We start from the raw sequence: 14,901 nt of genomic DNA, 5'->3' as shown, positions 1-14,901 counted from the left end.
AGGATTTGCTAATAGTGTCTAAATCTTACAGGGCTGGACTTCCCTGGTGGCGCAGTGGTTAAGAATCCACCTGCCAAGACAGGGGACACGGGTTCGAGCCCTGGTCCGGGAAGATCCCATATGCCTTGGAGCAACTAAGCCCGTGTACCACAACTACTGAGCCTGCGAGCCACAATTTCTGAGCCCACGTGCCACAACTACTGAAGCCTGCATGCCTAGAGCCCATGCTCCGCAACAAGAGAAGCCACCACAATGAGAGGCCCGCACACCGCAACGTTGAGTAGCCCCTGCTCACTGCAACTAGAGAACGCCCGTGCACAGCAATGAAGACCCAACACAGCCAAAAATAAATAAATAAATAAATAAATAAATAATCTTATAGGGCTGTCCAGGAAATTTAGAGACACACAGTTCTGGCACAGAGTAAATTATCATTGGTTGTTAATCATTATTAAAGTCTCATGGTACTTCCTAGAAATATCCCTCTAATTCAACTTCCAAGGCTAGAAGGAATGATGCTCACAAAGGACCAGGAAGTGATTTAGTCGTGTTCAGTAGATAGAGAATAAAAGAATCTCCAAATGGGAGGACTTTCAACAAGGTACTTTATTGGAGGGCATGGTGTAAGGTGAAAGCCATGGGGCAGGTAGGGAATCACAATTTCCTGGGACGATACTCAGCCCTTACAGTACTTCTTGGTGTCCAGGTTCTTGTGCTTCTTGTTGTAAGGGACCTTTGAGAAGCACATGGCAGCAGTGCGGTCACAGTTGCAGATGAAGGCCTCACAGGGATTGTTTTTGCCTGGAAAAGGGCAAGAACAGAGGACTGAGCCAAGGCAGTTCATGCTTTGTACAATCCAGGGGCAAGAAGAATTAACTGAAATGATCTTTCAGTTAAAAGATTAACTGAACTTAACTGAAATGGAATGGTGGCCATTCCATTGGTGCAAATTTAGGGTTGACAGATAAAGCAAATAAAAATACTGGAATTTCAGATCAACAATGAATGTAATATTTGGGACACAGACTAAAAAAATCATTTCTTGTCTATCTGAAAATCAAATTTAACTGGGCAGCCTGTTTTATCTGGTGATTCTAGGTGTGATAGCTGCTTTTTGGAAAGTTCTGTCTATTTCACACCTCTAAATGTACTCACTGCTTTTAAAACCCATATAACCACAGAACTCTGATAACATAGGCAAGCAATTGCAAACCATATGGAAAATACTACGACATATACTCAAGGCAGCAAAGTATTGTACATTTCAACTTAGTGAAGTTTCATAAGCCAATTTCTCTAAAGTGCATATTTTAAAAATTACAGAATGTCCTTAAAATACAATATTATATAGACATTTAAAATAATTATGTCTGTATGTGGAAATGTTTCCATGATATTTTATTAAAGGGAAAGAATACATAGTATATGCCAAAAAAATTTGAAGCGCAATACATCTAACTGGTTATCTTGGGTATTAGGATTATAGGTGCCTTCTTCTTTCCATGACATACATTACTGTAGAATTTGAAATTACATTACTTTGACCTTGTTTACTTTTGTAACCAAAAGAAACAACAAAAATAACATTTAAAATACATTTCATGGAAATAAAAACCAAAATAAACAAATGGGACCTAATGAAACTTAAAAGCTTTTGCACAGCAAAGGAAACCATAAACAAGACAAAAAGACAACGCTCAGAATGGGAGAAAATATTTGCAAATGAAGCAACTGACAAAGGATTAATCTCCAAAATATACAAGCAGCACATGCAGCTCAATATCAAAAAAACAAACAACCCAATCCAAAAACGGGCAGAAGACCTAAATAGACATTTCTCCACAGAAGATATACAGATTGCCAACAAACACATGAAAGGATGCTCAACATCACCAATCATTAGAGAAATGCAAATCAAAACTACAGTGAGGTATCACCTCACACCAGTCAGAATGCCCATCATCAAAAAATCTACAAAGAATAAATGCTGGAGAGGGTGTGGAGAAAAGGGGACACTCTTGCACTGTTGGTGGGAATGTAAATTGATACAGCCACTATGGAGAACAGTATGGAGGTTCCTTAAAAAACTAAAAATAGAACTACCATGTGACCCAGAAATCCCATTACTGGGGATATACCCTGAGAAAACCATAATTCAAAAAGAGACATGAACCACAATGTTCATTGCAGCACTATTTACAATAGCCAGGACATGGAAGCAACCTAAGTGTCCATCGACAGATGAATGGATAAAGAAGATGTGGCACATACATACAATGGAATATTACTCAGCCATAAAAAGAAACGAAATTGAGTTATTTGTAGTGAGGTGGATGGACCTAGAGTCTGCCATACAGAGTGAAGTCACTCAGAAAGAGAAAAACAAATACCATATGCTAACACATATATATGGAATCTAAAAAAAAAAAAAAAAAGTGTCCTGAAGAACCTAGGGGCAGGACAGGAATAAAGACACAGATGTAGAGAATGGACTTGAGGACACGGGGAGGGGGAAGGGTAAGCTGGGACGAAGTGAGAGAGTGGCATGGACATATATACGCTACCAAATGTAAAACAGAGAGCTAGTGGGAAGCAGCTGCAAAGCACAGGGAGATCAGCTCAGTGCTGTGTGACCACCTAGAGGGGTTGGGATAGGGAGGGTAGGAGGGAGATGCAAGAGGGAGGGGATATGGGGATATATGTATACATATAGCTGATTCACTTTGTTATACAGCAGAAACTAACACAGCATTGTAAAGCAATTATACCCCAGTAAAGATGTTAAAAAATGCAAAAAAATAAAATAAATTTCAGCTTTATTATCCATAATTTAATTATGTGTATCTGCTTACCTTCAATAATCTTATTAAGGTTTTGTTTCTCTCTGCTCCTTTCTCTTAAAAATCATGAATGTTTTCCTCACCCACTCCATTAAAGCATAAATTAGTGCTTAACGAGATTATGAAGTGTGCATAATGAAATAATTATTTAGTGAGTTATTGTTTTTTTCTTTTAATTTTTTTATTGAAGTATAGTTGATTTACAATGTTGTGTTAGCTTCAGGTATACAGCAAAAGTGATTCAGTTATACATGTATATATTCTTTTTCAGATTATTTTCCATTATAGGTTATTACAAGATATTGAATATATTGAATATACTGTGCTGTACAGTAGGTCCTTGTTGTCTATTTTATATATAATAGTGTGTATGTAGCAAGTTATTGTTAATCATGTGGATAAACATCTGCTGCAGGGCTTCCCTGGTGGCGCAGTGGTTGAGAGTCCGCCTGCTGATGCAGGGGACGCGGGTTCGTGCCCTGGTCCAGGAAGATCCCACATGCCGTGGAGCGGCTGGGCCCGTGAGCCATGGCCTCTGAGCCTGCGCGTCCGGAGCCTGTGCTCCGCAACGGGAGAGGCCACAACAGTGAGAGGTCTGAGTACCAAAAAAAAAAAAAAAAAAACATCTGCTGCAGGCTTCTTGACCTGCTTTTGGGGGGAGAAGGCAGTTGCAGTTAAAAATAATTATTTGCAAAAATATTTGCAAAATAATGTGTGTGTGTATTTCTCCTGGGGAGAGTGTCTATAGCTTTCCTCAACTTCGTAAAGGAGTCCAGAATCCATAGAAAGAAACTCTTGCTGATCAAGTTGCTGTGCAAAAATATGATTTCCCATATATTTGGCTTTCTGAAGTGGAGCACAACCAAAATCTCTGTTACCAGGAGACTGTGTAAGCAAATTAAGCTATTTTATGTAGTGATGAAAGAAGTAACAACGAAGACTATGAAACAGTATGGAAACATGGTCATAACATGGTGATAAGGGGGGCTTCCCTGGTGGCGCAGTGGTTGAGAGTCCTCCTGCCAATGCAGGGGACGCGGGTTCGTGCCCCGGTCCGGGAAGATCCCACATGCCACGGAGCGGCTGGGCCTGTGAGCCATGGCTGCTGGGCCTGCGCGTCCGGAGCCTGTGCTCCGCAATGGGAGAGGCCACAACAGGGAGAGGTCCGCATACCGCCAAAAAAAATAAACAACAACATGGTGATAAGGGAGAAAACGCAGAATGAAAGATTGTATCTAGACTGTGCATTCATCAAACATTTACATCCAGCAGGATGCCAAACTCTGCTCTAGATTCTGGGGATACAGCAATGAAGAAAACAGACAACCATCCCTGTCCCTGTGAATCCTACTTTCTATTGGAGAGATAGCAAATGAAGAAATAACATAAATATATCAGCCATTCAGAAATTCTGTGGAGAAAATAAAGCAGAGAGAAAAACGATAATGTTGGAGAGATGGAGGGAGTGTGTTTGCAATTTAAAAGAACACGTTGAGGGAATTCTCTGGCTGTCCAGCGGTTAGAACCCCGAGCTTCCATTGCAGGGGGCCTGGGTTCGAACCCTGGTCGGGCGTGGCGCCTGGCCAAAAAACAAAAAATAAATAAAAGAACATGTTGAGGGAAGACCTCACTGAGAAAACAACATCTAAGGAAAGATCTAGAAAGAGGGAGTGACTCAATCAGATATCTGATGGGAAGCGTTTCATGCAGAAGAAGCAAAGGACTTGTGATGGGCACATGCCTAGCCAAGTTAAAATGACACAAGCCTTATTCCAAAGATAAGGGTGAAAAGGAACACAGAGGCATGAAACCATTTATTTCTTAGGATGATGAGATGCCAGGTAATTTTTTTCTTGGCACTTGGGGAGTTGGATTATGGTTATTCCAGTGTTGTTGGTACGTTCTTTAAAAAGTGGGATGTATCTGTGAGTGCAAAATGAAGGGCAATGAAAATTCAGAATGCTGGTCTCACACAACAATACCCTACACCTCTCTGAATTGTCTGCTTTTCAGAACTGCCTTCATGAAGTGATACCTTTCACCATGAGCGCTGCATAACTTAGTGGTTAAGACCAGAGCCTTTAAAATCAGAAGCAACTGAGTTCAAATGTTGGCCCTACCTCTCATAAGTTGTGTGATTTGGGGCAAGTGACTATTTTTGAGCCTCAGCTTCCTAAACTGTAAAATGGGCTTAATAAAACCTATCTCATATACACACCTTGCCTAGTACCTGGCATGCGATGAAAACCTGATACGTGCTAATTCTTAGCTCTTTTTATGAAACAATGAAGCAGTATGGCATGGCAGTTAAAAGCAGAGGTTTTGGAGTCATATAGACCTATGTGCAAAAACCAAACACCGGGGCTCCCCTGATGGTGCAGTGGTTAAGAATCTGCCTGCCAATGCAGGGGACACGGGTTCGAGCCCTGGTCCAGGAAGATCCCACATGCCGCAGAGCAACTAAGCCCATGCGCCACAACTACTGAGCCTGCTCTCTAGAACCCGGGAGCCACAATTACTGAGCCTATGTGCCACAACTACTGAGCCCGCGCGGTACAACTACTGAAGCCTGCGTGCCTAGAGCCTGTGCTCTGCAACAAGAGAAGCCACTGCAATGAGAAGCCCATGCACCACAACGAAGAGTATCACCCACTTGCCGCAACTAGAGAAAGCCTGCGCACAGCAACGAAGACCCAATGCAGCCAAAGATAATAAAATTTTAAAAATTATGTAAAAAACAAAACAAAACACCACCATTTATGGGCTGTGTGCCCTTGGGCAATTAGCTCAGCCTTCTGAGCCTCAGTTTCCTCATCTGCAAAATGGGGATAATATATAGCACCTATCCCATAGGGTTGTTTCGAGGATTAAAGGAGACACTGCCTGGCACCAAGAAAATGATCAATCAGTGGTGACTACCATTACAATTATTTCTCCCCATGCCTACTGAGGGCCTTTGAGCCAACAAGGGGGTAAACCTACTGTTGCAGGTGATCTCAGTGTTAGAACACGAGTATGAGTACATTTCAGTGTAGGGATTGTCCAAGAGGAATGTACAGCTGTCTAGTTTCTTGGCATCTCTGTAGCAGTTGTCGTGTGTCTGGCAGCACCTGGAGAGGGGGAGGGACAGAGCTGAGGCAGGAGCAGGGGTAGGGCAGCAGGTCTACCTGAACATGCCCCCTCGGGAACAGGTGGGGATGTTTTAGCTGACCTGCTCTGAGAGGTACTGGTCCTTGAAAAATTAAGTCATTTTCTCAAGTTTACTGAAGGCGATTTTAAAATGGTTTCAGGAATACAGTACAAGCCTATATTCTGAAGATGCAGTGAGGGTTTCACCACTTCAGGAGATTGAACCCTTGCAGTGATGTTTTGTGTTGCAAAGTCCAGCCACTAGAGGGCAGCAGCACCCACTACTTTACATCCCCGACTTTCCGCTTTCCATCCCCGATAGAGGAGAGCGTTGGATTCAGGCTTGTTTATATGAGGTGAACGTGTGTTATCTTCAGCAAATAGGCAAATCTCCTTTCTGTGCCTCGTGAGATCTTTGGCTTGTGCCCTCCCCCCATCCCAGGGATACTCTCCCGGCAGATCAACTCACATGTCCAGTTCATCCACAGGGGTCCCTGATCCACCCAGGCCACAATAGCAGCCATAGTCGTTGAAATCCAGCAAGGGGTCACTGCCGGGGATCGCGCACTTGATCATGCCGCGGAACTGCCATAACGCCCGCGGGCTGATGCCGCTCTGGGCAGCGCCCACTGCAGGAAGACACAGAGTTCGAATACGTCCTGGTTGGCTGCCGGCGCCCCAGGGATCCCACTGCCTGCTTGCTCTCTTAGACCCCGCGCCGTCCCCGTGACCCCGGCCAGCTGCCTACCCTGAAAAGAGCTGGATACAGGAACCTGGTAAAGTGAATAGGAATTTTCTTAACAGCTCACAAAACATAAAACTCACCATTTTAACCAAAGTATACAATTCAGTGGTTTTTAATATTCACAGAATTGTGCAACGATCCCTACTAATTCCAGAACATTTTCATCACCCCCAAAAGAATACCCAGTACCCATTAACAATCGCTCCCCTTTCCCCCCTCCCTTCTGGCAACCACTAATCTGCTTTCAGTTTCTATGGATTTCCCTATGCTGAACGCTTTGTATAAATGGAATCATACAATATATGGCCTTTTGTGACTGGCTTCTTTCACTTCACATAACGATTTGAGGTTCATCCTTGTTATAACATGTATCAGTACTTCATTCCATTTTATGGCTGAATAATGTTCCACTGTATAGATAGACCACTTTTTTTTTAGCTATTCATCACTTGATGGACATTTGGGTTGTTTCTACTCTTTGGCTATTATGTTTATTTATTTTTGGCCACACCACGCAGCTTTTGGGATCTTAGCTCTCCAAACCAGGGATCGAACCCGTGCCCCCAGCATTGCAAGCACGGAGTCTTAACTACTGGACCGCCAGAGAGGTCCTTGGCTATTATGAATAATGCTGCTATGAACATTTGTGTACTAGTTTTGGTGTGAACATATGATAGTTTAAAACTATCCCTGTTATTTATCCAGCAAATATTTATTGAGCACCTACTATGAGCTAGTCACTGTCCTGGGAGCTGGAGATACATCATTGAGCAAATTAAAAAATCTATAACCTCATTGAGTTTATGTCCTAGTTGGGGAGAAAAACAATAAGCAATAAAAGTAATAAATAAGGAAATCAGATATTATTTTAGAAGGTGGAAAAATTGGTGTAGGGCAGGGGAATCTAAACGGAGGGTTGGGTGGGGGAATGACAGGGTTGTGGGGGCAGGAATGTAAGGAACAGTGAGAGGCCTGTGTGGCCTCTGTTCTCAACAGGAAACAGGACAACCTCTTTTCTGCCCCGGGACCCACGCACCTCCTCTTCCCTCTGCCCGGCACACTGGTCAGCTCACTTTTCAAAAGGCTGGAACATCTTGGTTTAAATGCTACCTCTTCAAAGAGGCGCTTTGACCACCCAAGCTCAGTGGCTCCTCTGCTACCACTTTTCTTCATGTTCTTTATAGTACCTCGAACAATCTGTATCCCTCTATTTAATGCCTCCCTCTCATAGGACCATAAACTCCTCAAGGACAGACCTCATGGATTTTATTCCCCAGGGCCTGACACAAAGGAAGCACTCAATAAATATATGAAGAGTTACATGAATGAAATCATCAATATGTGATTTTTTTAAAAGTAATTATTTATTTACTTATTTATTTGGCTTAGTTGTTCCGCAGCATGTGGGACCTTCCCGGACCAGAGCTCAAACCCATGTCCCCTGCATTGGCAGGCAGATTCTTAACCACTGCGCCACCAGAGAAGTCCCAATATGTGAATTTTTTTAAGTGCCTGGCACATAGTACATACTCAATAATTATCTATTAAGTAAGTTTTCAAAGTCAGCCTCTAACTGAGTGTTTGCCCAAATCAAGCACAAGGCTTGGAACAGCCAACTTGGAAGCAGGATCTCTTTACCTCCTGTGTAGAGCCCTGCCTGTGAAATTTGGTGCCCTAAAGAGAAGATGGCACTAAATGATTTGGGGATACTGTCCAATCGGCCATCAGTGTCATCTCTTTGCCCCATACCAGGCCCTTCCTGTGCTTGATCTGCTGTGGACACTGTAGCCGCGCCATGTGCTTAAGCTCCAGGGTGAAGGAAGGGCAGCAGCTTGTCGTTCTTCCCCAAGAGCAGCCTCCACGGTGGCAGCCCACAGAGGCTGTGTCCAGGAGCAGAGCCTGGATCCTGCTCAGACGGGAGTGGCCTGGCTACCTTGACCCATCTCCAGACACCCCCTTCTACTTCCCTCCACTTTCTTTCTCTCTGATCCAGCCAGCTCTGCTCTTTGCAGAGGCCAGACCTGCACAAAGCTACTGCTCGTGTGTGTGTGTGTGCGGGCGTGCGTGCTCCTCGGACGGGGAGCGTGGCTCGTTCATCTCTGAGTCCCCAGTCTCGACCCTGAGCCTGATGCCTTAGAGGCTGTAATACCATAGATGTTGAGTGAATGAATGAACAATGGCTGAATGGGGTGGGATTTGAATTCTAGGGAATTCTGATTCTATTAGTTCATTCAATAAATAGTGCAAACAGCACTATTCCTGCTCCCATGGAGCCCATGCTTAGGTGTGGGTGTGGGATAAAGAAAGAAATGAATCAACAACAGACACACTGCAGGCAAAGACAGGTGCTGAGAAGACCTAATACTGAGGCCATATGGTAGGGGGAAAGCAGAGGGGGCTCTCTTAGCTTGGATGGAAGGGGTAAGCCTTTCTGAGATGGGTCATCTGAGTTCAGACCTGAAGGTTGAAAGGGCGCCAGCTGCGGGGGGATTTGAGGGGACCCCAGTATGGGACCTCTTAAGCCCCACACTGAGCCCCACCTGAAAAAGACTCCAGGTCTGGCCAGCCTTGTGACCTGTGGCCCCCATTGCAGAGGAGACAGATCTCAGCTCAGGAAAGGGTGGAGCTGGGGGGACTCGCCTACCTGTGAGCAGAGCAGCCAACACGAGGAGTTTCATCCTGTTGTCAGTTGGTGCACAAGAGACTGATGTCATTATGGCCTCCCTTCTTATAGCTGCCCCACCGCCCCAAGATAAGACTGTAGTGTTTGCTTTGCTCCCTGTTGACTCTGGATTGGCCTTGAGTCTGTCTGTTGCAGAAATAATCCTGAACAACAAGCAAGCCCTGGCAGCTGCGGGGCATTGGAAGTAGTGTACATATTTGTCATCAGTGCTTTTGAACGAAAGGGATTATTTCTGGAGGTGCACATCTTGGAATCTCGACCCTCACACCCACCCCTTTGCACTCAGCCCAGCTTCATCATTTGTGTGTGTGTGTGTGTGTGTGTGTGTGTGTGTGTGGCAAAGCTGTCAACTCCATTGAACAACTGGGAGAAGGCGGATGGGAAGGAAGCGACGGTTGCCTCCATGTCCTCTCACGTGCTTGAATCTGGGCTGTGGGTCTCGTTGAATGGTTCCCGTCAATTATGCACTTTGTTGATGAGGAAACAGGTTCGGAAAGGTGAAGCAACTTGCCTCAGGTCACACAGCTAGCAAATGGCAAAGCAGGGGCTCAAACTTAGGTATGTCTGACTCTAAGGCACACACTTAATTTTTTCCCCACTACATCAATACCACTCCCCTCTCCCCATTCCCCACAGTGGGCTTGTAAGAAAACTCTGGGCTTTGGAATTCTAAAGGCTTGGATCTGACTTGTAGAATAAAAAGGGTTTTAGAATTGTCATATCAAAGGTCTAAATAACATTTTTAGGTGAAATTCACATTGTAAGACTTTATTATTATTTATTTATATAGTTATTTATTATAATCTTAACCATTTTATTTTAAAATTTTATTTATTTATTTGGCTGCGCGGCACGTGGGATCTTAGTTCTCCGACCAGGAATCGAACCCACGTCCTCTGCAGTGGGAGCGCAGAGGGAGTCATAACCACAGGACTGCCAGGGAAGTCCTCCATTTTATTTTTAAAGTGAACAATTCAGTGGCATGTAGTACATTCACAGAGTTGTGCAATGACCATCTCTACCTAACTCTAGTAGATTTTCATTCTCCCCAAAGGAAACCCTGTCCTCATTAGCAGTCACCTTCCCCCAGCCCTCAGCAACCACCAATCTGCTTTCTGTTTCTATAGATTTACCTATTCTGGATATTTCACATAATATACAATATTTTATAATTGGTTTACTTGGTGCTCTCCCATTTGGTTCTTATGTGATCTCTGCAACAACCCTGTGAGTTACGGAGACCCTATTGTTTTATTTTCATTTATTTGTCTATTCATTTACTTATCTTTCTTGAGCAGAGAATTCCCTCATGCTCTCCTGCCACCTGCCCCCACTCTGCCACAGCCTCACCTATAGTTTCACCTGTTATTAATATCTTACATTAGTATGGTACTTTGTTATGATTATGTTATTGATATATTATCAATATATATTATCAATAATATTATCAATATCAATAATATTGATATATTATCAATATTGATATATTATCATTATCGAAAATAATGATAATAAACTGAGGTCCATAGCTCATTCAGATTTCCTTAGTTTTTTTTAATATGAATTTATTTTATTTATTTTTACTTTTGGCTGTGTTGGGTCTTCGTTGCTGCGTGCGGGCTTTCTCTAGTTGTGGTGCGCGGGCTCCTCATTGCGGTGGCTTCTCTTGTTGTGGAGCACAGGCCCTAGGCGCGCGGGCTTCGATAGATGTGGCACGCAGGCTCAGTTGTTGGGGCTTGCAGGCTCTAGAGAGCAGGCTCAGTAGTTGTGGCGCACGGGCGTAGTTGCTCCATGGCAATGTGTGATCTTCCCAGACCAGGGCTTGAACCCCTGTCCCCTGCATTGGCAGGCAGATTCTTAACCACTGCGCCACGAGGGAAGCCCAATTTCCTTCGTTTTTACCACATGTTCTTGTTATGTTCCAGGATCCAATCCAAGATAGCACATTATATTAAGTTGTCTCTTTAGGCCCCTCTGGGCCATGGCAATTTCTCAGATTGCCTGCTGTTGAGGACCTGGGGAGTTTGGAGGGTTACTGGTCAGGTGTATCATAGGATGCCCCTCTATTGGAACTTGTCTGATGTTTTTCTCATGATAAGACTGGGGATTGGTTAATGGGTTTGGGGAAGGAAGATCACAGAGGTAAAGTGTCATTTTCATCCAATGGCTGTGTTAGGTTTGATCATCTCTTGTCTTGGGATGCATCTTGGGCACTTTCCAGATGAGGACACTTTCCAGATGAGAACTGCTAGATGAGGTTCAGCCTGGGGTGGAGCTGGAAATGGCCATGCCAAGACTTGAATGCACACCTGCCTCTTCCCACTGAGCCACTTCCCTCCGCCTTGGGCGAGGTTATGTTAGGTTATGTCGTGTGTGAGTCAGAGCAGAATCGGTAATTCTGACCCTGTGACCTCTGCTTACGCACGCACCCCATGATTCCAGCTCTCTGTACTTTTCCCTTGAGCATGCACTGGAGCCAAGAAAGAAGAAATCCATCTGGAAGGGCTTCCCTGTTTCATCCCAAATCCAGGAGCCCCAGGAAACGTCCTTCAGCTAATGCGGTAACACTGAAACAACGTTTAGTAAGCAGATGGGGGAAACTGAGGCCCAGAAAGGGGAAGTGATTTATTTGCTTGGGCCTGACTCAGACCCTATTTGACCCAGGGTTCATGCTACCCGTCTCTTCATACTTGCCTGTAGACATTCTACAACTGTCCAATATGGTAGCCATTAGCCACAAGTAGCTATTTAAATTAATTACTATCAAATAATATTGAAAATCAGTTTCTTGGTCCCACCAGCCACATTTCCAGTGTTCAATAGCTACATATAGCCAGGGGCTGTTGTTTTGGACAGTGCAAATATAGAATGTCTCCGTCATCACAGAAGGTTCTATTGGACAACGCTGCTCAGGATAGCATAGCACCTGTCCCAGTGCCGGCCCAGAGGTGTGGGGAGGAGGCCTGTGAGAGCTTCTGGAGAAAGAACAGGGTTAGCTTGGGACCCAACATCAGTCTGACAAATGGTTCTGCCTCTTCAGCCCCCAGAATGAGTGAAGGCTGCCCAAGGAAAGGGGAGGCATGGCCAGCCAAATGCTAAGTTCCTCTTATGTGGGGTTCTTTGGGGTGAGAACAAAACAGAGGAACAGGCACTGCTCCTGTTGGGGGTGGTCTGAGGAAGGAGGAGTAGCTGGTGCTACAAAGTCCTCTAAGGCTAATAGTATTAACTACCATTTACTGACCGCTAACTAGTCCAGGTCGCATGCTAAGAACCTGGCATAGACCTCTGAGGTAGGTCCAATGACAAACTCCACTTTACAGAGATGATGGAGGCTCAGAGAGGTTAAGTGACTGCCCCAATATCACACAGCAGGACCAAGATGTGAGTTGGATCTGCTGCTTATGATACCACAATATCACCCCATGACAGGGAATTGTAGTACCAGGTGGGAGTGCCAAAGGCCCCTGGAGCAGAAGGAGGTTTAGTCCTGCCTGCTTCCCTCCTTCTCTCCCCGTCCCCCAGCCAGCTAGAGGCCTTCCACAAGGGCAGGCTGGACAAATTCCCATGTGCGACTTATGCCCGGGCTTAGGCAAAGCACCTGGTGGGAGAGGGGTCAGACCACTACTGGAACCCTCTCATCCGGAAAGAGATGTGCTAAATGTTACAATCCAAACCTCTGCAGGAGACACAGAGGTGGCAGAGGAATGGACCTGGCAGGTCACTGAGTAGCCCACCAGGCCGCTATACTCTGTACCGTGACCCACTGCTGCCCCATGCACAGGTGTGTACGGTACATCTTCTCCCAGCCTGGGAAAAACACACTATCCAGTGGAAAGAAGCTAAGTATAGCTTCTTGACTCCTTCAGGTGACAACGTACCCACACTCCAGCAAGGTCACACCTGCTCAGCCCCTGGGACACGGCTCCTGATTCCCCAAAGCAGCTACCAGCTACCATTTGCTGAGTGCGTCTATGTGCTCAGCCCTGTGCTAAGAGTGTCATGTTGTTTTTCAGCCTAACAACCATCTTCTGGCATAGTTATTGTTGTCATCATCTTCCCCTTTTTACAGATGATGAAACAGTTTCAGAGAGCTTAAGTAACTTACTCAAAGTCACAGAGCTGGAAAGTGGTGGAGATAGGATTTGAACCAACATGTTCCTGACTCTTAGTCCGGCACTGAGCCCAGTATGTGGCTGTTGGGAGGTTCCCAGAAGGCTTTAGGTAACACTGGTCTGGGTTCAATTTGGCTGGAGTCATCCTAAGGGGCTTATTCTCATCCCTCCTCTTATCACACCATCTCTGTCTCCAGTTGCATCTGAGCTCAGCTGAGAATATTTCTCAAACTGAGCACAACCACCGAGGAAACTGACCTTCTTCAGAGTCCAGGTCTTCAGAAACCCAGGAACTCTCCCCAATACTCCCTCTCCTCACCCCTTTCCCCATCCAGTCCCACCCCAAGTCCAGCTCTCAAGCCACACCCTTCTTCCAACTTCCAACACCCTGGTCCTTGCCCCAGCATCTCTTGCCCAGATGGTTGCAGCAGTCTCCTTAGTGTCTCTGTGCTCCCCTCCACAATCTCAAATCTGTTCCCTATTGTATAGGCTAATGACCTTTTCAAATGCAAACCTGATTACACCATGTCATCACTCTCCCACCCTGTTGGCTAAAACCCTTCACACCTTCCCAGCTGCTCTTATATAAGAAACAAAAGCAGCCTAGAGGCCCAGTCTGCTCTGCCCCTACCTACCTCCTGGCCTGTAGTGGGGTGGGATACCCTCTTCTCTAGACGCAATGGACCTTCTCTCAGCTCCTTGATTGACGTTCTCATGCTTCCTCCCATTTCAAGGCTTTTGCCCCTGCTGGTCTCTCCTCCTGGTATGCTCCTCCACCCCCTCCCGCCCCCAGCCTTGCCTAGTCAATTCTTACTCTTCTTTCAGATCTCAGCAGAACTTGACGCCCTGCTACAAACCCAAATGGAGTCATTGCCTTCAGGTGACTAATCGTTCTGTTTTTCTTCCAGGGACGGAAGGGTTCTTGGGATACAGCGCTTCCTGTTTTCAAACCAGAAAAGTCCCCAGCAAAGCAGGACAAGTTGGTCACCCTCTCAGTGCCTACGAGTGACTTGTGCACAGTAGACACTAAGGGAACCGCAATGTGTGAACCGCAGCTGTCAGTCCCACTCGGGAGGGGGCGGCCATTGCTGAGCCCCAATTATGCATTTCCAGGCACCTGGGGCAGCCTGGGATTAATAGCAGCTACCGTTTACCAACCAGTTACTTTGTGCCTTGCCTGGTGTTGGATCCTGTCAGCCCTCCCCGTTTAATTAACAACCACCCGAGATACTCTTATGGTTCTCTTTTTAAATTTTTTGAGGTGAAATCCCCATAACATAAAAATAACCATTTAAAAGTGAGCAATTGGGACCTCCCTGGTGGTGCAGTGGTTAAGAATCCACCTGCCAACGCAGGGGACACAGGTTCAAGCCCTACTCCAGGAAGATACCA

General features: G+C 45.4%; 1 protein-coding gene across 1 annotated transcript; it reads right to left on the bottom strand.

Annotated features, from left to right (window-relative positions):
- Positions 1-341: 341 nt before the first annotated feature.
- PLA2G1B (phospholipase A2 group IB) lies at positions 342-9,478 on the bottom strand. The gene is made up of 4 exons (XM_032603082.1): positions 9,359-9,478; positions 6,439-6,598; positions 5,823-5,950; positions 342-801 (listed from the first exon to the last, which is right to left on the bottom strand). The coding sequence occupies exons 1-4, from the start codon at positions 9,426-9,428 to the stop codon at positions 677-679; spliced, it is 483 nt and encodes a 160-aa protein (XP_032458973.1). The 5' UTR covers positions 9,429-9,478; the 3' UTR covers positions 342-676.
- Positions 9,479-14,901: the final 5,423 nt, after the last annotated feature.

The sequence above is a fragment of the Phocoena sinus genome, chromosome 14, assembly GCF_008692025.1.
Source record: "Phocoena sinus isolate mPhoSin1 chromosome 14, mPhoSin1.pri, whole genome shotgun sequence".
In the NCBI taxonomy this organism is placed as follows: Eukaryota; Metazoa; Chordata; class Mammalia; order Artiodactyla; family Phocoenidae; genus Phocoena; species Phocoena sinus.
This window is presented reverse-complemented; position numbering and strand designations above follow the sequence as displayed.